We start from the raw sequence: 24,977 nt of genomic DNA, 5'->3' as shown, positions 1-24,977 counted from the left end.
CTCACACAAAGGCTCTGGTCTTGGCTGGACTCCTGGACTGCCCACTCGCGCTGGGGGTGGCCCATCCTTCTCTATCGCTATTTGTTGCTACATGAGGCTACAGCCTGAAGAGAACGGACAACGCCTCGGAAATCCCTCACCTTGGTTCGAAGGGGGAGGGGGGGGTATTCTGGGGATCTCGCCATCTGCCTGTAAATCAGGGTTTGAGGCACACGGCCAAATACAGCTGTGTGGCAAAGGCCTGGGCACCCACTCCTGCCCCACTGCTGATGTGCCACAGCTTTTGGTACGCTGCCACCATGACACCCAGTGCCAACCCAACATTCTCACAACGTCTGATAAATCTACCAACTCAGAATTCCTCATAACAGCAGAGAACTCATGTCTTCAGCAGTCAGAGGATGACTAAAACAGAATCAACCATCAAGACCCACTCATTTTCAACATGTAGTTCACCGCTGACAGCGTCAGATAGTCAGATCAGCCACCAGTCAGATCATCTGCATGGGCTCTGTGTTTGATTTGACATGTCTTTCCCAGCTTCCCAGATCAGGGCACAGGACAGAAGGCCAACCCACATTATTTACTTGCAGGGTGATGAGAACTCTTTCAGTACATCTTGATAAATGTAACTGAATACTTAAGCTTAGAGCCCAGAGATGAAAACATTAACAGGCAGAGCCTGTAAAAGTGTGTTGACAGTCTTAGACAAAACACTGATTTCTTTCTGTTTCTCTCTCTCTCTCTCTCTCTCTCTCTCTCTCTCTCTCTCTCTCTCTGGCACACACACACCTGGCTAGAATCAAAGCCAAACACAGCTGTGGTGCTCCCAAATGAAAGTGGCTGCTGAAGTACGTACGTGAGTGCTGCGAAACAGAGAGGACCAGCGAGCAACTGGTTCAGACGAGTCTGTGCTTTCACAGGAGCTCAGCACTTCTCCCAGACTCTCTCCCATCACACTGGCACACGAGCCTCACCTGAGGCCCAGTCCTCTGCACACACCACACCACTGCGCCGGTCAAAGTACAGTGGAACCACCGTATCCACTGATCCGGTAACCACAGTTTCAGTTATCTGTAGGTTACCATGGCCCGGAAATATTAAGTGGAAATATTAAGTTTTAAATGATGAGCCCTCGGACTAGCCATTCGCGCTTAATACGTGACATGTCTTTAAGCACACCTAATTCGGTATGTCTATCCTTGATCCTTCCATCCTCGTTTCCTTCACGTTTTTATCAAGTGGAGGGGGTAGGACGTGACGAAAGGAAGGAAGGTCAAAGGTCAACATTATGTGTACAAGATGAAGATATCTTTCATTGCTCCATCGTCCACTGAGGGTTAAGCAGAAACGCCAGAATCCCACTCATTCGAGAGAGAGATCACATTCACATAACTTGTATTGCAATATATAGTTATAAATGTTAAACAACTTATCTATGGTGTTTGCTACTATCCAAAGTAGCACCGCTGGTCAGTGTGATCCCGCTTCCGGTCCCAATCATGCTGATTCACCTACATAGAGCTCGCTCTCTCTCTCTCTCTCTCTCTCGCTCTCTCTGAACAGACAGTGACTGGGCAGGTTTGGCATGGATGTGCAGTTTCCCTGGTCACCTTCAAAGCGCTTACATCGCATACATACACACACACCCACATCACACACACACACACACACACACACACACACACACACACACACACACACACACACACACACACACACACACACACACACACACACACACACACACACACACACACACACACACACACACACACACACACACACACACACACACACACACACACACACACACACTCTAAAGGGCCGGAGGAAAGACCTGACCTGGACACTGCACTGCTCAGCCATTGCCAGCTGCATAGAAAATACAAACAGGCGCACACACACACACTTGCACTCTCTGACATGCACACATTGCGCTCTCCGACATGCACACAGAGTTAGTTGTTTATACTACAGATGTAACACACAGGGGGAGAGAGGTGAACCCATGCCAAACATCTGGTACCCAGTGCATGGTGAGACATCAAAGGCGCTTAGAGAACATCAGAGGAGAGCCAGAGCCTGAGGGATCAAGCGTGCGGTCCAGAGGAGAGAGGAAGGGAGGGAGGAAGGGAGGGAGGGAGGGAGGCTAGACGTCTGACATGGCTCACATCTCATCTCATTCTGAGACAAAAACAAGTTAATTAACAAACTACTCGGTTTCCATTTGCTAACGAGTCACTAACTAACGTAGCAAATAGAGACAAACTGCTGTATAAGAAGAGGACAGAGAGACAAGGACAGGCGCTGCAGAGGGAAGTTGTTTCACATGTTCACAGTCCCCTTTCTGCCAATCCCCATAGGTCACCACCAGGTCATCCTTTCTTATCAAAAGACCGCCGGTCTAAAACACAAAAATCTTCAAATGAAGAAACTCAGTGAGTGTAAGCTTGGTAAACACCAGCATAATGCCAAAGGTAGGGCTTCAATATCAGTTTATTTTATAAATGTGTTCATGTCTGATGGAGGTATATTTCACATGTTGATTTAAAAACCACTACAACTGAGTGACAGGAAACATGTCCGTCACGCCTCTCTGCCTCGTCTGGTGGAATGGATTAGAAGATGAAAATCCTGCAAGGCAATTATTCCCCAGGCCTAACAGAAATAGAGCACCATTGAAGGGAAAAATGTATAAGGACTATACGAGACATTTCCTAATGAATTCCGTTTCATCCAAGTACAAAGAGCCTGAGAAGCCGATCTTCCGGCAGCACATTACTGAGGTGTGGGGAGGGGGGGAGGGGGAGAATGCATCCCAGCCTACGCCCCTAAGGGATCAGAGACCCTCGAACCAGGGGGCCAGACACAGAGGGAGATGGACAGGAAGGGAGAGATAGGGGGAAGGAGGCAGGAAGAGACAGTGACAGAGGGAGAGAGGCAGAAAGAGAGAGAGAGACAGAGAAAGAGAGAGAGAGAGAGAAAGAGAGAGAAAGAAAGAGAGAGACAGAGACAGCGACACTTACTCATCTGTCGATCTCCATAGCTGATGGCTTCTGCGAGGGGGCTCCAGCCCTGAGCATTCTTCACCTTTACAGGGGCATTATGAGCCAGGAGCAGATGGGCACACTCTATACAAAAACAAACAAACAAACTAATAAATAAATAAATAAACAAACCACATATGACAAGAACAAAAATCATGAGGATTTATATCTGTTCCCATTGCATTCTATATGTCATACATTGAAAGCATATTACAAATAGAAGACAGATACTGGTTGGCTTGCCTTACTATCATGAATTGAACCCTTAATCACACCATGTTTTTTTTTAAGTTCACAAAAAGTTCAAGTTTGAACTATGGAACTGGTTTTGACAACAGTCTGAAGAGACAGGAGGACCAAAACAAAAGTTAAGAGCGTGCATCTCTCTCAAGTACAACATGTTGAACGCCAGTCAGGCGTGGCTTCAGACACACTGAGCATAAACAAGCGGTGCGAACCCAAGCGTGGAGACGCACACAGAATCAAAAGACCAGTAAATGCCAGCACAGAGCCAACAGACGCCTTGGCATTTACCTGACTAGGGACAGGTTTGGGTGCTGGAAAACTACACATTATGAGTGTCTTCAGCCTGTGCACGGAGCTTTAGCTATACAGATTATGATGAGAACATCTGCATTTTCCAACAATGACACACAATGTATGATAGAGTGGACCTAGATCTATGCAGAGCATTCTATGAGTGTATGGCGTATGAGTCCAATAGGCTCCTACCCTGTGTACCCTGCCCGTACTGTTTATCACAGTACTATCAATTCACATTGTGATCAGATTATCATAGATTCATATCAGAGAATTATAGATTTTAAATAAGAAAACACAAAACACAAACACGAAAGAGAACTAATTTGTGATTTTCATTCCCCTCCGGACACGGCATTACTAATTATTTGCTATTCCTGCATAACTTTTTTTTTCTTTTAAGCTTCCCCAGCAGGCACAAAAGGAAGGCCCAGAAGCTAATTTTAACATCAATCTGACACCGTACCAATGCAGGCACAAGCTCTAATCTTGGGCTTGAAACTTGGCTTCTCCAGGGAGGACCTCCTGCACGGCACATCTATTAAAATGTAAGTGACTGCATTTATACCAGCCTAGCTGGGTATGTTCAAAAGGGGACAATTAGCATCCTCTTACAAAGACATCCCAACTGGGTAGTCAAATTCAGGGGTAAATCTGTCTATGTTTAGACCAGACTTAAATAAAAGGAGGGTTTGCACTTTACGAGCTACTGTGGCTGTAACAGCAGCAACTTGCAAATATTCAAAATAGGTCCAACATGTTTCTACATCCAAGGGGCCAAACCAGGACCGCAACACCCTGTATAGTCGCCGACACCAAATTTGAAATGTGCAAGGCGTAGGGAAACTGCATGTAACTGCTGGGTTGAAAGCAATGAACTGTTGCCTTTTTGGCAGGAAAGAACTGCGGAGGCTAAACTAAAAAGCAATTTTTTTAACAGAATACATAAAAAGATGACGTTAAAACTAGACTTGACTCTCCCTGGGTAAAATCAGGTGTTCATCCACATCTGTTTCTGATACAAAGATCTGAAGCCAAACTGGCTTTGATGATTTTCTCTCTGTAAATAAGCAGCATTCTCTATATAGTGGGGCAGTAAACTATAGAAACCATTGTTTAAAAAGCAAAAAAACATACGTTTGCACTACATTATACTTCACAGCCTTCCAAATCCACAGAGAAATGGCAAATTAGCAGAAACTGTACCATTTGTGAACTAATGTCATTTCCTGCCCATTATATGACCAAACGGATGGGTGAACACTGGGCAAACGTTAACAGATCACTGGGTGGACCAGCCATCTGACGCCACATGGTAACTGCCACCCACAGAATCAATGGCAGCCCGGCCATAAACCCTCACTAATCCAGACCTGTACCGCATGCGTCTGATCCATGGCACTCATGCTTTAGACAGCAGTGCCGAGTGAAACCAGAGCATCAGAGCATCGGCTGTGGCCTGGGCGGCAGCAGACATGCCCACCCCCCCCCCCCCCCCCCCCCCACCGCGGTGACGTAAGCCAACGAGCGCTCACCCCTCTGGCCTATATTTCTCTCCCGCCTTGATTGCGTAATGCGGACAGCATTTAGTGGAAATGCTTTATGTAATGGCGACACAGACACATGCTGGAGCAGCTCTCCCTTTGCCTGCCCCTCAGCCCTGAGAGCCACCACTTCAGTGGGAGAGGGAGGAGGCTGGCCAGCCTGGTCCTCATCGTGATGGGGCCTGAGCTGAGGGCCTGCAGACAGAGCCACTGTGGCGAGGCTCCTGCTCCCTTAGCACAGGACAGAGTGACAAGAGCAGGGCCCTTAGTACAGGACAGAGCTATTGGAGCGCAGCCTTATCACACGATGGAGTGACTGGCAGAGATAACTTATTACAGGACAGTGCTATTGGAACAGTGCTCTTAACACACGATGGAGTGATTGGCGGAGAGCGCTTAGCACAGGACAGTGACAAGAGCAGGGCCCTTAGCACCAGACAGTGCGCCCTAATGGAGCAGAGCCGTAAATCCCAATGGAGTGATTGGCGGAGAGCACTTAGCACCGGACGGAGTTACTGGAACAGAGCTCTTAACATAGGACAGAACTAGAACTAGAGAACCAAGGGCCTTCAGCATAGGGCACAGCCACTGGATCAGGGCCATTAGCACGCTGGTGACAGCAGACAGGGCTATTCAGTGTATGAAACTACTTCAGGCCAACGTGGTCAGGATACAGATGGAGCTCTTGTCCAAATGTACTGGCTTGTGAAGTTTGCTCGTTTAGAGGACTGCTCATGTGAAACCTGGGCAAGCATTTTAACGCCCGCCCAGTGGGTCTCCACAGAAAGCCCACTGGAGCTACCTTACCAAACCAATGACGGCCATGACTAGATAATCTGAACCATATTTTACTCCTTAGAAATATACAATGAGCTAAATGTAACGGCCAGACCAAGGTGAGAACTGTCAAAGATCAAACTGGTCATTACCTGGTCATTACACAAAGACTGTCCACTTCTGACTACTCTACTTCCTTTTCAAATAAATGACTGTGCCAACTGAAATACAAGTACTAAACCATGGTGTTCACCAAAACAAATAACTTTAAAAACAGAAGTGCACTGAAGTCCCTGGGAAGTTAAGTAAAGAAGATGATGAATTACCTACTGAATTTCAACCTAACCAGATGCTGGAATAAAGGCAATGCGTGCTTGACCAGCTGGTCTGAAGGTAAACATGGAATTGCAGTTCTGATGGTTCTCATGCAGTCAGTGAACCACAGAGTTGCAGGAACAAAATACATGAAATGGCAAAACCTTATCTTACCACCACATGGTCAAAAAGCAAATTTTATTTTGCTGGCAGTTCAGAGGTCAAAATGGTGTTACTGTATCAGCACCTGGTATAATGGCCACTGCTTTGCTGTATAGGGATAAGCTGTAGATCACATATAACAGCACATTAACCATCTTATTTGCCCCTCGTCTCCCTTTAGCCCTGTGGTGTGTTCTTTTTTTACCCTGTGTGTGACACACCATGAGATGCTGAAAATGGTAATCATCTCCCCTCCTACTGCTTGGCAGTCTAACACCCTGCCGTCTCTGCCCTTCTGTGACATTTCCTGGCAAATAACTATGAATGATGCGCTTCATCCGCCTGACGGCATGCACAAGAGAGCACAGCTCAGTTTTTCCAACTCCGCTGACCCAAATATGTACAACTTAAGAATAAAGCGCTACGCAATTATGCTTTCTAACAGAGCTTTGGGTCATTACAAAAGCAGAACATGTTCTCAGAACTGTACACAGACAGTCATGTCTCACAGTCCCTCTCAACACTTTCAATACATCCAATTGTATTTAAAGCACATTTATTTTCATTAACTTACTTACTAACTAACATAAGTTTTTTTTCTGTACAGTATCTTAACTGTCATTTAAGGGTGATAATCTTTGATATTTAATGACAGCTACCGCCAATAAATCAAATTAGAGTAGTCCTATAAGCTCTGGCCATGTTATCAACTTCCTCGACCGTTTTAACGTATTCAACTTACTTTATGGCCAAAATAACTACAAATTCAAACAATGCTGGCACCATATGTGTTCAAGTCGTTAACTTCTCTATTTCCATCTCCACATTCTAGTGCCAGGTATTCTTTGTCAATGCCATCAAGACTAGACTTACATACAATATGTGCAATCCCCTACATTTTTTCTTATTGCTGGAAGTCATATGAAGATAACACATACACTGTTTGACACACCCGTGCACTAAGATATGGTCCTCGGATATGCAAGAGGACCAATAGCTGCATTGTGTCCATAACTCAGCTTTTTAAGTGCACTAGCCAACATACTACAGATAAGGAGACAAATACATGAACAAGGAGATGATTCAGCCTACGGTTAGTCATGAATCCCCTCCCTTCACTGGTTACTGAAATAGCACCTGTTCATCTCTCACACATCAGCAGGCACCTATCCAGCAATACAATACGACTCCCACTCCGTGAGTGGTCACGTCTTCACACACACTCACCTTTGTGACCCATCATTACTGCGAGATGCAGTGGCGTATTCCCTAGAGAAAGACAAAAGAGGGAAGGCTGCCGTTAAGTCAGTAACGTTATCAAAAGATAGTTCTTAGCATTGCTTTTTGACGTACTAGCCAACATCAACATTCTGATCATTAGAAAGAGGGGTTATCAGTTCTGTGAAATTAGCTGTGTAACATGGTTTATCCAAAATAAATTACGCTGTAACAGTCAAGAATCAAATAAATTATTGTATGCACTTTTAGAACTGTTCGATATATTGGGTGTTAACACACACTATTCCAAAGAGCATAACGCACAGCCCTGTACCATGGATTGTAAAGTAACAGAATACGACCCAAGGAGATTCTCTCTGTAAGGCTGTAAACACGATAATACTTAGTCTCTTCTAGGCAGAATTGTGAAATGTCAGATACACTGAATGAGTGTTGCCCTTCATTAATAATGCTCTGTGAAGTAGAGCAGATCAAAAGACAGAACTGCCTTTGAAAGACCTCCTGACGTTTGCAAAAAAAAAAAGTCCAATGTCCCATCATAATAGAAATACTGATGACCAAACTAATGAGACAGTGTTAAGGCTGACTGGACCCAGAAGAAGAAATGGACACTGACTCGCTAGGAAAACAATGGGTGTACTGTTCCTGCTGGGGGAAAAAGACATTCTTAATCCTAAACAGGTTCACACGTTATTGTCAGAATGATGTTGTTGTCTTTATCTTGCCTTCTCAAGTTGTTCTGCATTCAACGAACTCCGCAATGCACATCTTATTAACTTAGCCTTACAAGAACGGGAAATTGAATCAAACTATACTTGTGAGCAACAAGAAAAACAAACACATACACATGCGTTTTGTTTTTGTTTCGTGTCATGAAGCAGGGAAAGAAATCATTTCACATTCTCACAGCCAGTCCCGACTGAAATAGACTTTGGGGTCTAAATTAGACTGAAGTGTCACACATTTGAGACAAAACTCATTTTAGATTGCCTTGTTGTCACTGACTGATGTCCATTCCTCCAGATGACATACAGACATAACAGGGAGTTGCCTGTAGACTACAATGATGTCCTCTGGGAACGAGAACAAGCTATAGGTGTCTCAGTTCTGGGCCATACGTTTACATCTTATAAGTCAGTATGACGTTTGGGGTTCTTCCATTTAAAAGAGGAAGCACAAGCTCTTGTTTGTGTTTGTTACTCTTGCTCGTTGTTTGGGTGGGCACCGTGGGCGCTCCGGCCTTTACGGATAGTGGGTAGCTAGATGATCACTAATAATAGCCAAACGTAAACGTTGGTTTCCATGGTAAAGGGGAACTGAGATCAGCCAATTTAGCTATATACCATGACATCGTTCACAGTGGTTGGTTAAGTTTAACCAAATTAAGCAGTGTATACTACTATGGTTTGAGGGCACAAACTAAAACAAAACAGGACACAGCAAACTAAACAGCTAACAGCTAGCCTACCTCTGAAATGTGCAAATTCAAGCAATTCTGATAGCTTGCTAACTTAAAACGGCTAGCTACACTACATGCAGCTGGAACGAACTTACCGTGCACATCCTTCTGGGCTATATTTTGAGTTCGAATGAGTGAAGATAATCGCCGTACATCTCCTTTGAACACACATTCATGGACTGGGAAGTCTTGACCGGCTCGAATGATGGGGTTTTTATTTGTATCATCGATAGTGTCTGAGGTTGCGATTGTATTAGTGTTGGCATTGACTTGCGTTTGATGTTGATTATTTTGCTGTTGTGTCGGTGTAGACTTGATTATCTTGTGATTGCTGAACATCTTGTTAGCTTTCCCTTTGCCACTAATAGTCCTGGTTGATGATGTGAATGTCCCAGTTGCAGCTTCCTCGTCTGGTTCCAGTAAATCCTCATCCTTGCTCGGTTTGTGGTCCTTACGAAGGGATCGAATCTTTTCTCCTGTCATCTTTTAAATAAACGAATGCACAGATCAGGGTGCAGCTTTCGACGAACCTTTGGAAATTAATGTAATTTGTCGCTGGCAAAAATGCCAGTGGAAGATTACACAACAACAGTGAGTCGCACAACATGAACACTTCAAGTTCTTCAACAGAAACATGCGGTAACACAAGTAAAGCTGAGTACTTTAGGGTTTAAGAACAATTATTCCCTTCCGTGTTTCAGAAGCGACGCTGCCCTGCTCCAACACACAGGTCCAACGGCAGCTGAGAGTATCGTCCGACAAGGAAGACCCACCTGCCATCTTCCGCTTGACATCTCGCGAGACTTCGTCACTTTTTTAATTTCAGGATGTCTGTGGATGTCAGAGAGCGAAGAGAGTGTTGGTGAAAGTTCTGCTAGGAGGCCTGTCTGTGACTACCCTGACTGTGGTTCATTAACCTTAATTGTAAAAATTTGCTAACCAACTAACATTTTGAGAACGGGTCATTTGTAATGCCATATGATTCCTTTGCCTGGAGCGCCATCGCAAACCCGTTGGGTTGGTTAAGATTGCCATGGCATTTTGTCTGATCTGTCTCCCTCTACCGTTTAATCCTGGAAATAAATGTTGAATATGAAACATGACAGATTTACCTGGGGGGTATTCCTCGTACGTGGTTTAGTGACAAACTTGGATAAATTAACTCAGAGTAAGTGGTAAACCTCCTAATAAAATAACCCCCAAGGGTTCATTATCCTAGTAAAACAACGTCAGACGGCTCTTCTATTAGGAGGTTTACTACTTACTCTGAGTTAACTTATCCAGGTTTGTCGCTAAACCACGTACGAGGAATACCCCCCTGGTTTCATATGGGAGGCTTATGTATGTTGTAGATTTTATTATGAACAAAAGTAAGCTTTCACCCAAACTCTGCCTTCAATTGAGATGCATTTTTTTTACCACTTACCAACCTATGAACGTAAACACAGTCGGTTGCATCAGATTTGTTGGTTGCGTCACACTAACAATTTACTTTCCCCACCATCCTATGTGCTCTGCAAACACGACCACAAACAAGATCACGTGGTGCAAACGCCCCTGAGGAAACGCCAATGAATACCATGCTTTGGAGGAGTGGATTCAGTGATTGGCCAATTAAGGGGACTTGACACTACACGTTGCTGTTAAATCCAACGTCACCTTCAGAATTATTCATCAGTGATTGTACAGTGGCGACGTAACCCGGCATTTCAGGAAACGGGCAGACAGCCGGCAGGCAACAGGGTTTACAAATGGCTTCACACTCTCAGAACGACGTTACAGACGGCTTTTGCAAAGAATTCCAGTCTTTTGCCACAAATGCGATACACGTTGGTCAGGAACCGGAGCAGTGGAAGTCAATGGCTGTTGTGCCGCCTATATCCCTGTCAACCACGTTTAAACAGTATGGTCCAGGAAACCATGCAGTAAGTCAAGGCGGTAGCCAGCTTCTAACATATATTTGGTTCAAGCAATGATGATGCCGTAAAGTCGGATTTACCCTCAAAGTGTAATTTATCTGTGATGTTTTGATTTAGAACAAAACCATAATAGAAACGTGTAGTTTTAACTTATATTTTGCTTAAGCAACATGCTAGGTCTCCAATCGGTATAGGGGTGTGCACGTGCAGCTAGTTGTGTAACGTTATTGGGTTACAGCTGAAGCAGTGAACTTGGTGTGCAAAGGCTTTTTTTAAATCATGGTTATGTTTTTCTTTTCACAATATGGCAACGCTATAGTTTGCTTAAAGTACTGTCGTAGTTGAAATTGGCACGAGGTTAAAAAAGAAGTGGATTAAAAAAAGTGTGGCCATAGAGCATGATTAAGGTGACGATCGGAGTTGTGAGAGTGAATCATAATGGGAGTGAAGTTAGGCCTTCACATTAACGTTAGAATTTTTTCAGCGTATGTATGACATTGCAAAATTTGTAGTTTTCGCTAATGGCAAAATATGAGTTTACTTTAATTGTGTTTTTAAGGCTACGGCTAACAATCGGAATTTGATCTAAGACAGAATATGGTCGAGGTTTGACTATCAGTTCCTGGTTATTACAATGAATTAAGACTGAACAGTTTCTGACCAATTTCAATGAAACCACAAAGTGACTGATATTAAAGCCATGTCTGAGGATTAGTTATTTGTGTTGATAAAATGCTGTCATTACCAGATTAAATTTGCTTTCTACATAACTCCACATGTAACTCTAAAATGTTGATAATATTTGTGTTGATAAAATGCTGTCATTACCAGATTAAATTTGCTTTCTACATAACTCCACATGTAACTCTAAAATGTTGATAATATAACTTGTTGTAGAGAGTACTTAAAAACCTTTTTATGTAAATGTCAAAGGGGTTTGAGTACAGTCGAAGTGGAAACCCAACAAGGAATTGCCTTGAGAAAGCAGTGGCTTCCCTAGATGGAGCCCAGCACTGTAAGTTAAAACTTTGGGATCTAGATAATAATGTTTTATTGATTGTAAAAACTTTGTTGTTGAGAAGATGCAAGGTATTTTATTTTTTTCTTGATTGTTAAGACATTATGCTGTTCATAATATTTATGTTACAATGCACGGCCATTAAAGCACTAAAAATGTATTTGAAAACTAATGACTTGATGGTTCAATCTGTCAGGTCTCGCTCTAGCCTCTGGCCTGGCTGCCACGATGACAATAACGCACATGTTGAAATCAGGAGATGGGGTTGTGTGCATGAATGATGTTTACGGAGGTGAGAAAAGGCTGGTTCAGTATGCTGGATTGAGGATTTGATGGAAGATTGTGATTTTCTGTTAAGCATTGTCATTTTATTTCTTGAACCGCTTCAAAATCATAAGAAGTGTCAGCACCTCTTGAAACTCCATTTATTAAAGAACACCCTCTTCACAGGAACCAACCGATACTTCAGAAAGGTAGCTGCTGAAATGGGTATAGATATCTCCTTTGCGGACTGTACGAAGCCTCAAGTTTTAAAAGCAGCCCTTAAACCAAACACAAAGGTAAGACGAGCTTTATTTGTATGGCAGCCTGACAGCTTTTAGGTGTGTTCTTAAGAATCCACTCTCCTTTCTCCCATGTTGTGTAATTATAAGAGATTTGGGGCCCCAACGGGTAGGTCTTCACTTCCTGGTCCAGGCTTTGAGTGCTACTCCACCCTGGGCTTAGTCACGATGAGTTGACTGTGTGCATTATGTGTGTGTGACGAGCTGTTTGAGTGGTTTTTACTTTGGATCTTTTTTTGTTGTTTATCGTTATCTGTTTTTGCCATGAAATGGCCTCGGGTGCTAATGTGGCGTTAAGCCATATTTACTTATCATGACTTGAACTTGCAACACATACATTCCAAAAGAGAACCAATTAGTCCAGTTTTTATAGTTGTAACATTGTAACACAGCCATACAGAGTATTTATTGGTGCCATCACACATGACGGCACTTTACAACATGACACTATGTGTGTTGCAATATTTCTGTAATCACATAATTGTGTTTGGCTGAATGTACAAAAGAAGTCTATGGTTTTTATTGTGTGTTGTAGTTGTTGTGGATCGAAACCCCAACCAACCCCACAATGAAAGTTGTGGACATCAAAGCCTGTGCTGAGATTGCACACCAGCACAATAAGGACATTGTTGTTGTCGTGGACAACACATTCATGTCAGCTTACTTTCAGGTATGGCTTTTCACAAGGCATTTGCACTCTTCAAAGTAAAATGGCACTTAAAATAACAGCTGTAGCAGTAAAATGTCAGATTTTCTTTTCTTTTCTTTGGGGGGGGGGGGGGGGTGATAGTGGTGGTAGGCCAGTTTGTTTTGATATATAAATTCAATCAGTGCAGTGTAATTAGTTTCGTGGCCCTTACATATATAAGGACAAAACGTCTAGTTTCCATCAAAGATGTAAAAGAATGAGGCAGAAACACCACTGAACCCTGATTTCTAAATGACTGCACGGTACCTGTGTGTGGGTGCTTGTGAAATGTGCACGTGTAAGAGAAATACAACTGGCTCAGGGGAAAATACAGCTGTGGAAAAGATGAATAAAAGTACAAATGAATATCTAGTTACCCTCTTGGTTTGGTTTTATCTGTACCCTTAACTTTTGTAATAAATGGATGTAAACAAACATTTAGTTTCTCTCAAAGCTTAACCATTACAGCTGTCCCTCACTCAAGCATATTCTGTGTATATTCTTTCTCTGTACACTAGCGCCCCCTGGCCTTGGGAGCTGATATCTGCATGTACTCAGCAACGAAGTACATGAATGGTGAGCACCTTCAGCCAGTGGACATCCTCATGCGTCTCTTAAAGACTGTCCGACTTATACCGTAACCCTGAGTGAGCTTCATTCAATCACGGCAATGTCTGTTTTCTCCTGATTCTCAGGTCACAGTGATGTCGTTATGGGTCTGGTCTCTGTTAACAGGGAAGACTTGTACGAACGACTGAAGTTTTTGCAGAATGGTGAGTGAGGTGATTGAGGGCTTTGCAATATGCACAATGTGCCTTTTCATATGAATGATTCTTTTTTTGGAACCAAAGGTCCAGTGTATTTATAAAATCGCCATCAGTTAACTGTAGTCCTCTGCTGCCTGTAAGCTTAACACTGGGCTCAGCACTATCCACCAGGGTTCCTCCAGCTCTGGCCTAGTTTCCTTCTTTCCCCAGTACTTGGAAGGGAGATTTTAACCAGCTCTGAAACATGTCAGTGACCGTGTGTCTGCCCCCCTCCCCAGCTCTTGGTGCTGTGCCCTCCCCATTTGACTGCTACCTGTGCAACCGGGGCCTGAAGACCCTCCACCTGAGGATGAGGCAGCACTTCAAGAACGCTCTCGCCGCTGCAACCTTCCTGGAGGCTGACCCCAGGGTGGACAGGGTCATCTTCCCAGGTTTGGCACGATCATGTTTTTTGCTTTATTTGGTTTCTCCCCTATCCTTGGGTTGCCCTATGGGACGAACAGCACTGAAGCATTGACCACCATTTAAAATACTGTGGTTGTTCATTAATATTGTTGTGTGCGTTAATTTTAAAGTTCACATTTTTGTAAGTCGCTTTGGATAAAAGTGTCTGCTAAATACTAGATCTTAACTTTGTTTTTTTAAAGATCAGTTGTAGACTGGACACAACTTGAGGAGAGAAGAAGGGGTTAGAAACTTGTAAGATGTCCGTTTCTCTCTTCACAGGTCTCCCATCCCACCCGCAGCATGAGCTGATGAAGAGGCAGTGCACCGGCTGCCCTGGGATGATCACCTTCTACATAAAGGGCAATCTGGAGAACGCCACCACCTTCCTCAGCAACTTGAAGGTGAACCAGGATGTTTCTAGACAGTTCTGTCAGGGAAACGTCTGCATTTGACATTAACATGACATCTCAGGCCCACTATTCTATCAAGTGTGCTTATCCGAGGCATCTAGATAGATAGATAGATAGATAGATAGATAGATAGATAGATAAATACTTTATTAATCCCATGGGGAAATTCTGGTATCTTGCAGCTCTCACATTTACAATGATGACATACAATATGTACAGACAATACAATACAATACGGTTATGTACAGTGTAGATAGGATGTATAGTGCAAAACCGTGTAGTCATATAGTTAGAGTTTTATGACAGCTGGGACAAAGGACCTTCTAAGATGGCGTTAAGTCTAACAATTTGTGTTCCTCCTTCGAAACTAATATATGCATGTTTATTTAGGGCTTGGCAATATAGGCCAAAAATCATATCTCTTTATTTTTTACGCTGGATGGAGATGCAGGATGTACAGTTGCAATCAAAATTATTCAACCCCCATTGCACATTAGGTTTATTGGCAAAATATACAATTTCTCAGCTGTTTGCAATAAACAAATTACACAAGAACTGTTTTAAGTATTTCAATGAAACTAATATTACAAGGGTTTTTATCCAAATTCAACACAAAATGCTACTTTTAATGACTACTGCAGTCTCAAAATGATTCAACCCCTTCATGACAAGCATCTTCAGTACTTAGTAGAGCACCCTTTTGCTGTTATGACCTGCTACAAACGTGATGCATAGCCAGACACCAACTTCTGACAGCGTTCCTGAGGAATCTTAGCCCATTCCTCATGGGCAATGGCCTCCAGTTTAGTAATATTCTTGGGTGTGCGTTTTGCAACCGCCTTCTTCAAATCCCACCAGAGATTTCCGATGGTGTTCAAGGCAGGCGACTGTGAAGGCCACTCTAGAATCTTCCATTTCTTCCAAGCTTCCTCTTTCTGCCACATCCAGGTAGTGTAGCCACTGTTCCTTCAACCTTGAACTTGCAAACTATGCTTCCAACCGTATCTCTAGGGACATTCAGTGCTTTTGCTATCTTTTTGTATCCTTTTCCTTGTTTGTGCAAGGCAATGATCTCTTCTCTGAACTTTTTGGACAATTATTTTGACTTAGCCTTATTTCTAACATGTAATCTCAACACTCTCAACAAACCCCTAGCCAGTCCAGGTATTTATGTGTTCTATCTCAAGCACACCTGAACTAATGAAGCCCTTGATTATTGCACCAGGTGTGCTTGAGACAGGGGGTTGAATAATTTCAAAGGGTGCTCTACTAAGTACTGAAGATGCTTGTCATGAAGGGGTTGAATAATTTTGAGACTGCAGTAGTGATTAAAAGCAGCATTTTTGTGTTGAATTTGGATGAAAACTATGGTAATATTAGTTTTATTGAACTATTTCAACTGTTCTTGTCTACTTTGTTTATTGCAAACAGCTGAAAAACTGTACAATTTGCCAATAAGCCTAATACGCAATGGGGGTTAAATATGTTTGATTGCAACTGTATATCTCAGTATTTTCTACAACAAGGGCTAAATGTTCAGTTGTAAGTCAAAGGCACATGTGATGTCACAAGAACTTTTATTAAAACCGACTGATCAAAATAAAATACAAAGACAGGGTTTCCTTCCCTGTAAATAAAAAGTTGTATAAAATATATTATATACAAATATGTACAATAAAAATAGGTTTATCTCTAAGAGCAATCCTTCAGCCCTTTTCAACAACAATAAAAGAATGAATAAAAATAGTCCAATTACAGGTTTTCCTCTAGGACCTCATAGACCTCAGTAGAATTCTAGAATCCTCCTGGTTTTCCTCTAGGACCCCATAGACCTCAGTACAATTCTAGAATCCTGCTGGTTTTCCTCTAGGACCCATAGACCTCAGTACAATTCTAGAATCCTGCTGGTTTTCTTCTAGGACCCCATAGACCTCAGTAAAATTCTAGAACCCTGTTAATGGACCAATTTTAAGCATTTACATTATATGCATAATATGATTAGCAATCTCCCACACTCTTCTTGGAAGATATAAATATATTTATTTGCTGAAGTGTCAGGAGCAAGCCCAGGTTGTAAACACGCTCACGAGAGAGCAAAACAAAATCTCCTCTTGACCAGTTCCACCAAGTGATCGTGAGTAAAATGTTAAAAAGCTATGTAATCATAATCTGCATTCAATCTTACCTAATTTACCTGACCTAACTTTACACATCTTGTGACCCTATATACTAAAGTAGAAGCACATAGAAACAGCGGGCAGTCAATCATTATCAATTATTGTTTATTGAGAGAAATTGACTGAGCACAGAGCTCTTTTACAGCAATGCCCTACAGAGGAACAATAATTAAACAAAACACATTATACAACTCAGAAATTAAGTGTAAAATAACGTAAGGTAAAAATCAAATCATAGAATTAGTTAAAACAAGAGTACTGAGGCACATCCTGAGCATCTAGAAGGCTCTTAAACTGGTTCACAGACAAAAACTGGGTAAGCTTCAAGTCCTCTTGCACAGTGTTCCATTTATGGGAAGCAAAGAACTTAAAAGCTATTTTGCCAATATCGGTTTTGATATGAGTGATTTTAAAGGGAGATGAGGCTCTGTGACTTATGTGTATTATGAGAGATGGACTTGAATTTTAAGAGTGACATGAGATAATTAGGCAGTTTACCCACTAAGGCTTTATAAACGCATAAAAGACGGTGTTTTTCCCTCCTGTCTGCCAGAGGGGACCAACCAACATTCTTGTATAAATTACAATGGTGGGTCCTGAAAGTGTCCCCCATGACAAAGCGAATAGCACTATGGTATACAGCATCGGTTCCCAAACTGGGGTACGCGTACCCCCAGGGGTACGCAAAGTGGTTCAGGGGGTACGCGGGGAGAAAATGTCAGCGATAACGGAAAACGGACGGAATTACCCTTTGAAACAGAATTGCAACTTTCAAACGGAAACATAATTTTATGCATCAAAATCGCCCAAATTCCCTTGTATTTTGCCCTGCAAGGCTGTATTTCTTTCTAATAAACACAACAACGATGCAATGATGAACAAGCATTCATTAAAAAACGAAGAAAATGTCACGTCTGTGCTGAACTCCGCTCTGGCCACGCCCCCCTGTCCAACGGCCTGTAAAATTAATTCGCTCATCTTCCCAATCGCCTGCAAATAATGTTTTTTTTAGTCTTCTGTTCTGTTGATGGCTGGCAAACAACAACATTAGAAGGTTTGGGTCACTTGTGGCACATATTATTCACTCATTTTAAGCCATCAATCTACCTCATGGTAAACAAAATGAGGCAAAACGGAAAAAAAAACAGAATTCACCTAAAAGGTGGGGGGGGTACGTAGCTGGAGATTGAAGGTCTGAAGGGGTACGGGACTGTAAAAAGTTTGGGAACCACTGGTATACAGAGTCCAGGAGTAACGGGGGAAAACTCCCTCTGTAGGATGTAATTATAAAGAAACTGATGGAACCATCTGTAATGGATTGTTATAGTGCTGGCTTTTAGCCAAAATTTAGCTTTGCTGTTTTCCGTAAAGAAGTGGAACTTCAGTTGGTAAACTGAGATTTATTTTGGCTCATTGAGTTGCCCACTGTTGAACTCCTTGCCCTTCACGTTTGCCAGTTGGCTTAGGCCATATGGAACTTGGCATCCTGTTTTTTCCCCCCTGAGAAGCCTCTATTGATTTCAATCTTGAAGGACATTTATTCCAGCAGAAATATTGCTGATACCAGCAAGCTGGCAGAAATGATTCATACACTGAACCTAGAAAGACCTTTACCTGTTGATCCTTTTTACCAGTGTATCCAAGTCCATGCATTTGGCCTGTTTGGGAAAAGTTGGATAAAACAAACATTAAGTTGCTGCTATGAGTAAATAAATGTTTATGGTTTTTGGTATGTGTGGTGTGGTTGTTTTTAGCATATCTGAAAGCTGAAAGTCTTTGAAGTGCTTATTTTGCCTAATTGTTTTTTTTCTGTTTTGCTTTTAGTTGTTTGCACTTGCCGAAAGCCTTGGGGGCTATGAAAGTTTGGCAGAGCATCCGTAAGTACTGCATGAATAATTAACATCCTTCAGTAGTGGTTTTATGATGTGCTCAGAAGCAATGAATCCCTGGTTTAATAAATTCAATTGTACAAGGAATAGAAGACCTGTGCACTAATAGTGTGGTCCATTGCTTGTCTTGTAAAGAGCCTATTCTCATGGATGCGGCACCTTTTATAGGACATGGTTAGAAATATGCAATAAACTATTAGTGTTCAGGATTTTCTTGTTTTTTTAATTTGTTGACCATTTTTGGTTTATGTATTTACACCTACGATTTTCAACCTGTTTGTAGCCTTGCTATGCAAATGTTAAAGTCCGAGACTAAGTTCAAGACCCAAATAGATATTTGGCTCCATGTGGATATGACAAAAAGCCACAGTTTCCATACAGTTAGGCTGACTAAAGATTTGGCTGGATTTATGTGTTTGTGTGTGTTGTGGTGTTTAGGCCACTAGGGGGCATCTTTGTATTGAAAACACTTGGATAACATAAATGCGTGTGCAAGCAATTGTGTAGACTGATCAATTTTTCAGTGCCAGTACATTTTCTTTCCACTTCATGGTCAGCAAGAAGTAGAATAATTTGGTAAAGGGCATTCCAAATAGTGATTTTTTTTTTTAATTTTTTTTTTATTATTATTTTATTTATTTTTATTTTTTTTTTACATCAAACCATGTCCACCACTCATGAGAGCCTTTTTAAATTCTGTACTCTGATTTGGTCTCCCAGGGCGATCATGACTCATGCATCAGTGCCAGAGGAGGAGAGGATTGTTCTGGGCATCAGTGACACCCTCATCCGCCTGTCTGTGGGCCTGGAGGACGACCAGGATATTATTGATGACCTGCGCCAAGCCCTCAATGCTGCTGTAAGTGTTTCTTTCTCTCTCTCTCTTCACACACACACACACACACACACACTTCCCACCTTCAGTTGATATGTTGCTCTTGTTCCTTCTCTTGCACACGTGAGATTTCACACTTGTACTCCCTCACCCTCAAGCCGTGTTTTCATGAACTGTGGATAACGTCTGGAGAATCGGGTCCACTGATTGCCCAGAGTTGGCTTTTCACCCGCGTAGCACACTGTGCGTTGAGACGGGAGAGAAACAAATCCTTGTTGCTGGTCACTTATGGGCGTTACTGGGTAATGCATCTAAACGAGTAGCTTGAGGAAAGCTAGCTACAATGATTGCCAAAACGTAGTTGACTACCAGTAGCAAGTTTGCAGTTGTGAAAGTCGTTTGTATAGGCTAGCAAGAAAACAAACCCGCTAGCTACCTAGCTAACAAACATGAACAACTACACTTTTCTTGAATTGCGTGGAATTGCATTCAACTTGTGAGTGAGTTCAGCTAGCTAGTTAGTTCTGGCTAGGTAACTAGGTGGTTGTGCTGTATTGAAGTTTTAGATTAAAAAAAAAAGAAAAAAAAACTGACTGCACTCATGTATCATTTGTTTTAGCATTGTGTGACCCCCCCCCAGGGTGAAGTCTGTTTAATGTCCATTCCAAGGGATTCGGACATTTGCATTCTCAAATGCTCCTTTGGGACGTGTGTAGCTAAGTTCAGGGTTGCAGTGCATGTCTGAACAGCTTCAGTCTCTCGTCTTCATGCTCTCTTTTTGAGTCTATCTGACTTCTTCTCTCTTTCTCGTCGTTATCCATCTCACTCGTGCTCACTCACTTTTAAATTACTCACACGCACACACAGAAACACGCACACGCTCACGCCTCTTTCTTTCTCACTCTGACCTTTTTCATCTGGAAGTGATTCATCTTTGTGCAGAAGCTTCCAACTTGTTTTACTGGAACCAATGTTTTTTTTCTCGACCAGTGACGGTAAGCGGGGGTCAGGAGACTGTCTCTGATGGCCAGTGCATCATTAGCATAGAGTGTCTGCCTCCACCTACATCACTCTCTACCCAATTAGGCTGTGCACTAAGGAGAAGGGTATTCAGAGGGAACCTATGGAAGAGATCCCGCTCCAGTGTTCAATGGTTTTCTCCCCAAGTGTCTCTTCAGAAAATGTTGCCCTCTCAGTTTGTGCTTTTCGTTATTTCTGATGTGCTGGGAAAACAAGGAGCCCACTTTCAAATCAAATTTAAGACAAAGTGGCCTTGGCCACAAGCTGACAGTTGTGTCCGTAACTCCCTGGGCCATGCAGAGGTGTGTGTGTGTGTGTGTTGCTGTTCGCTAGGACTTGGGAGTGAAAATGGCTGAACGCATGCTAACCCATGAGTATTTCCCTGCTTATAATAGTTCTGTTGACCATTCAGTGTTCAATTCATTTGTTTGCCTTGTTTAGAGCAGACTAGGCCTATTCACTATTTTACTATCTGAACTAATACCCCTTGGGAAAATAGTTTAAAGTGATTTTTTTTTAATTTTTTTTTTATTTTAACTCCCTTCCATTTCTCCAATGGGTCATGGTCGTCTGTGCGCCCCTTGATTTGGCATCGGAACAGTGGGAATTTCAGGATATCCTAGGGTGCTCGAACAAGAATGCTATGCAGTTTTCTTATGATAACTGGACCACAAAGCTTTTCCTTCTTGGAGGCATTTCCTGTCGCCAAACCAAACCATCCCAGTCTATACTCTCTACCGCAGAGACTGTTTGGCAAATGGAGATGGATTTGTTCAATGAGACCGACTCCCTGAAGCCATGGGTTGTTATGATTGGTGATGGGTTTGGGTATCATTTCTATGAGGAGGGGGAAAAAATCCCATTACATTTCCTGGCAATGTTTAAGCATTGCTAATGGTGTCCTCCACACCAAACGAGAGGTTAATTACCTGCACCTATGACTGTTTAAGTGCTGTGCTGGATTGTTTATGGCCAGCTATGCTAATCCCTGTCTTTTTATCAAACCACTGCTACTTTGGCAGCGTCCCCATACTGCTGTTTGCCTGGCATGCACTAGAGCCGGATGAAATGGCGCTGACAATCATGATGAAGATCATACCAACGGGCTTCCTTCGTCAGAAAAATGTCTTCCTCAGTTGTGTACATCTAAAATGTCGCTTTCTATCAAGAGTGTACTCATTAATCTCTTTTTCTCTCTCTCTCTCTTTCAGCATCCAAAGCTTCCCAAGAAATGAGCTTCACCCACGTGCGCAGGGCTGACCGTGCTGGATGGATTTTCCTTTTGCACGTTCATGCATATTCAGAGGAGCCCTTCTATGAAATACGCACATAATGCACGTATATGGGAGCTCCTCTCAATAAACGTATGCCTTCTTTAATTCACACATTTTACATATATATATAATATATAAAAAAAAAAAAACAGGGCTACTAGGGTATGCATTTTCTTAATTGTGTATTTTTCGTTTATTATGTTGCATCTGTCTTAAATAGGGTATTGTAGGTCCCACACTAGAAAATCTGGTCTGTAAAAACAGTTAGTCTGACTAGTTTCACTTGTCATTTCAATATGACTTTTGTCATAAATTAGTATAATTACCTCAAGGGTTGGGTATTGGCACAAATGGTTTGGTTTGATTACGTTTTGCAAGTTTTCAATTCGATTACCATGCCAAATTGATTTGATAGGAACGAGATATGAAATGTTATATAGCAGCTTTCCATATTTAGAGTGAAGTTTAAAAAGCTCTAAAGGGAACATAATCGTACAAATGCGCTGGAAACCGATTGGCCTTTTCTTCAGTAGTTTTTACAAAGACTTGAAGGCTGCATCAAACGCTCTATTTGAGCCACACATGGGTATAACTATAAAGAAATGTAATAAAAACAATAATTGACTAGCCAAGCATTTTGCTCAAAAGGATTGCTCATGCCATGTCTTACAACAATCAGGTTACTAAATGTTTGATCCATACATGTTACAGATCGACATCAATATTTTTTTTAAATTATTAATTAAAAAGAAACAATATTTGTGCACACCCCTGATTTCCTATACTGCTGTAACTACTCTGTCTGTGGTTTGCTTCCCTCCTCATGGCAAGAGGGGTCAGCCTGGAATGGGTTTCCGAAATTACATTGTTGTCCAAGAACTGTATTAGTCAGTCACTGTCAATGTAATGAGTCCTAGTCCTTCTTAAGAGTGGGTTTGTATGGATGACATGAAGCCAGCTTTTTTTTTTATTAAGCCATTTCTCTCATGGTCTCAGGATGTGTATTTTGGGATGCAATGGCATTGCTACCTCAACTGATAAATCATGGACATGGTCGTCTCTAATTTTTCTTATGGTCTAGGGATTTGAGGACTCAGTTGACCAGAGTTTTATTGGCATGATTCTCTTTCTCCAATTAATAATTTTGAATTCAAGGAATAAGACAATTCAACAGCAAGACATGTGAAAAGCAATGACTGCAGATGTCAGTGGAACCTAGATCTACTAAAGGAATGAACAATGATTAGGCTAATGTGGTGGTTTAAAGGTGTGTCAAAGGAAAAAGTCAGATTATTTATGGGTTGGTTGTAAGCATTTAGAGGATGGTTCAGATACTAATAGCATGGGATTTTCTGAATATTACTTAGAATTTATAAAATGGTGTTTGCTAAAGGAAAATGGAAAAAAAATACAGTCTGTAGTCAAATGCATTCACATCTAGATTTGTGGATGAAAAGCTTTCTTTGTCCCTTTGAGTGGAGAAACCTGATTGATTCAGCCAGCGCTAACATGTTCAAAAGGAACAATTTCAGCTTGACCTTTTGAATACGCAGGCTGTGTTCCTCAAGACCTTCACACACACACACACACACACACACACACCAGCACAGTTTTCATTGGGGCTGTGGTCTGGAAACCTGCTTTGTCCGTCACAATTCAGGCTGGTTAGTCAGTGAGGTGTAAGGAGTGTTTCAATTCAATTAAATTGTATTTTATATAGCGCCAAAACTAAATTGTCTCAAGGTGCTAATAGAACCCAGTGCCTACATATTACCAATCCCTTTCAGTGTAGTTCTGAATGAGGCGTATTTGTTCTGCCCCCAAGGTTAATTCATTTCTGGCCACTGAACATAGTAAAAAAGGCACAGCAACATGACAATTGATTCAAACAGAAAAGAGACAGATTTTTGAGTTGTCAAATGTGTTGACATGTGTGAGTCACAGAAGGTACATTGAAATGACAAGCGTAACTATGTCCTATGACAAGTTTTTGGCAACTACATGAACTTTGAGTGAAAGTAACTTGGAGTAAGTGATGTTAAGGGATAGTCACTCCTCTTGTGTCTAGATATGAACATAATTAAAGGTTGGTTTAGTGTTTTGATATACAGTGTGAACAATACCAATCCCCCCCCCCCTTACCATCATGACATGTAAGGTACGCAATATCCTGGCACAGGAAGAGCGCTGTGCAGCGGTGATCAAACGGCTGTGATTGTGACCGATCTCACTCCATGGCACCACAAAGTTAATTTACTAACATAATGGCAATCTTTTGATCAAATATTTCTTATGGATAAATGAGCTTGTGAACTCTGTCAGGTGTGGCCCCAATAAAAATGTTTCTTGTACAGTTCTGTCTGCCTCTTTTTTTCTGTCTCGTCAGGTTCCTGGCCAAACTGGAGAAAAATATACTGCAGATGTAGTCCTACTCTGCATGCAGAGTGTTCCTTTTTAAACAGATTATATGAAGACCAGCTTAATGAGGCAGGCAGCGACTCCATCAATAATCTTCTCATTTTAAGACGAGGCTCCCTTATCTGGGCTCCTGAACTAATTACTCATAATCTGAGCTCATTTTCCTGTCACCAGCAGGCACATCAGCGTGAACACAGGCGTCTATTTTCTTTGGGTTAGGCCATTACCACACTGAACTCCTTTGTGAAGGTGCAACAGTATGTTTTGGGGAGGGGGGGGGGGTGTCCCAGGGAATACCTGGTCAAGTCATACTTAAGATGCAGTCGGCACCATGATTTCACTCTTGATCTCTTCACACGTCTGGATCAAAAAGATGAGAGGGAAACTCTTCAGTGTTCAAAGGTAGACTCTATGTCGTGACCTCTGCAGTGTTTTGACTTCGGTGAGCCAAACCAGAAATGTATAC

The 24,977-nt window shown here is 42.1% G+C and overlaps 2 protein-coding genes across 2 annotated transcripts; one reads left to right on the top strand and one right to left on the bottom strand.

Moving 5' to 3' along the window:
* Positions 1 to 2,981: 2,981 nt before the first annotated feature.
* LOC122132091 (ankyrin repeat domain-containing protein 13C-A-like) lies at positions 2,982 to 9,892 on the bottom strand (the record flags this gene model as incomplete). Its single annotated transcript, XM_042706864.1, has 3 exons — positions 9,182 to 9,892; positions 7,616 to 7,657; positions 2,982 to 3,134 (listed from the first exon to the last, which is right to left on the bottom strand). Coding segments are annotated over exons 1-3 (583 nt in total), but the record flags the coding sequence as incomplete, so codon positions are not given.
* An 816-nt stretch (positions 9,893 to 10,708) lies between these two features.
* Positions 10,709 to 24,444, top strand: cth (cystathionase (cystathionine gamma-lyase)). The gene is made up of 12 exons (XM_042706863.1): positions 10,709 to 11,011; positions 11,939 to 12,020; positions 12,220 to 12,315; positions 12,474 to 12,583; positions 13,122 to 13,256; positions 13,793 to 13,850; positions 13,970 to 14,047; positions 14,320 to 14,472; positions 14,768 to 14,889; positions 18,900 to 18,952; positions 19,685 to 19,823; positions 22,031 to 24,444. The coding sequence occupies exons 1-12, from the start codon at positions 10,838 to 10,840 to the stop codon at positions 22,052 to 22,054; spliced, it is 1,224 nt and encodes a 407-aa protein (XP_042562797.1). The 5' UTR covers positions 10,709 to 10,837; the 3' UTR covers positions 22,055 to 24,444.
* The last annotated feature ends 533 nt before the right edge of the window (positions 24,445 to 24,977 follow it).

This window comes from Clupea harengus, unplaced genomic scaffold (assembly GCF_900700415.2).
Source record: "Clupea harengus unplaced genomic scaffold, Ch_v2.0.2, whole genome shotgun sequence".
Taxonomy (NCBI): domain Eukaryota; kingdom Metazoa; phylum Chordata; class Actinopteri; order Clupeiformes; family Clupeidae; genus Clupea; species Clupea harengus.
Note: the sequence above shows the minus strand (reverse complement) of the source record. Positions and strands in the feature narration are given on the sequence as shown.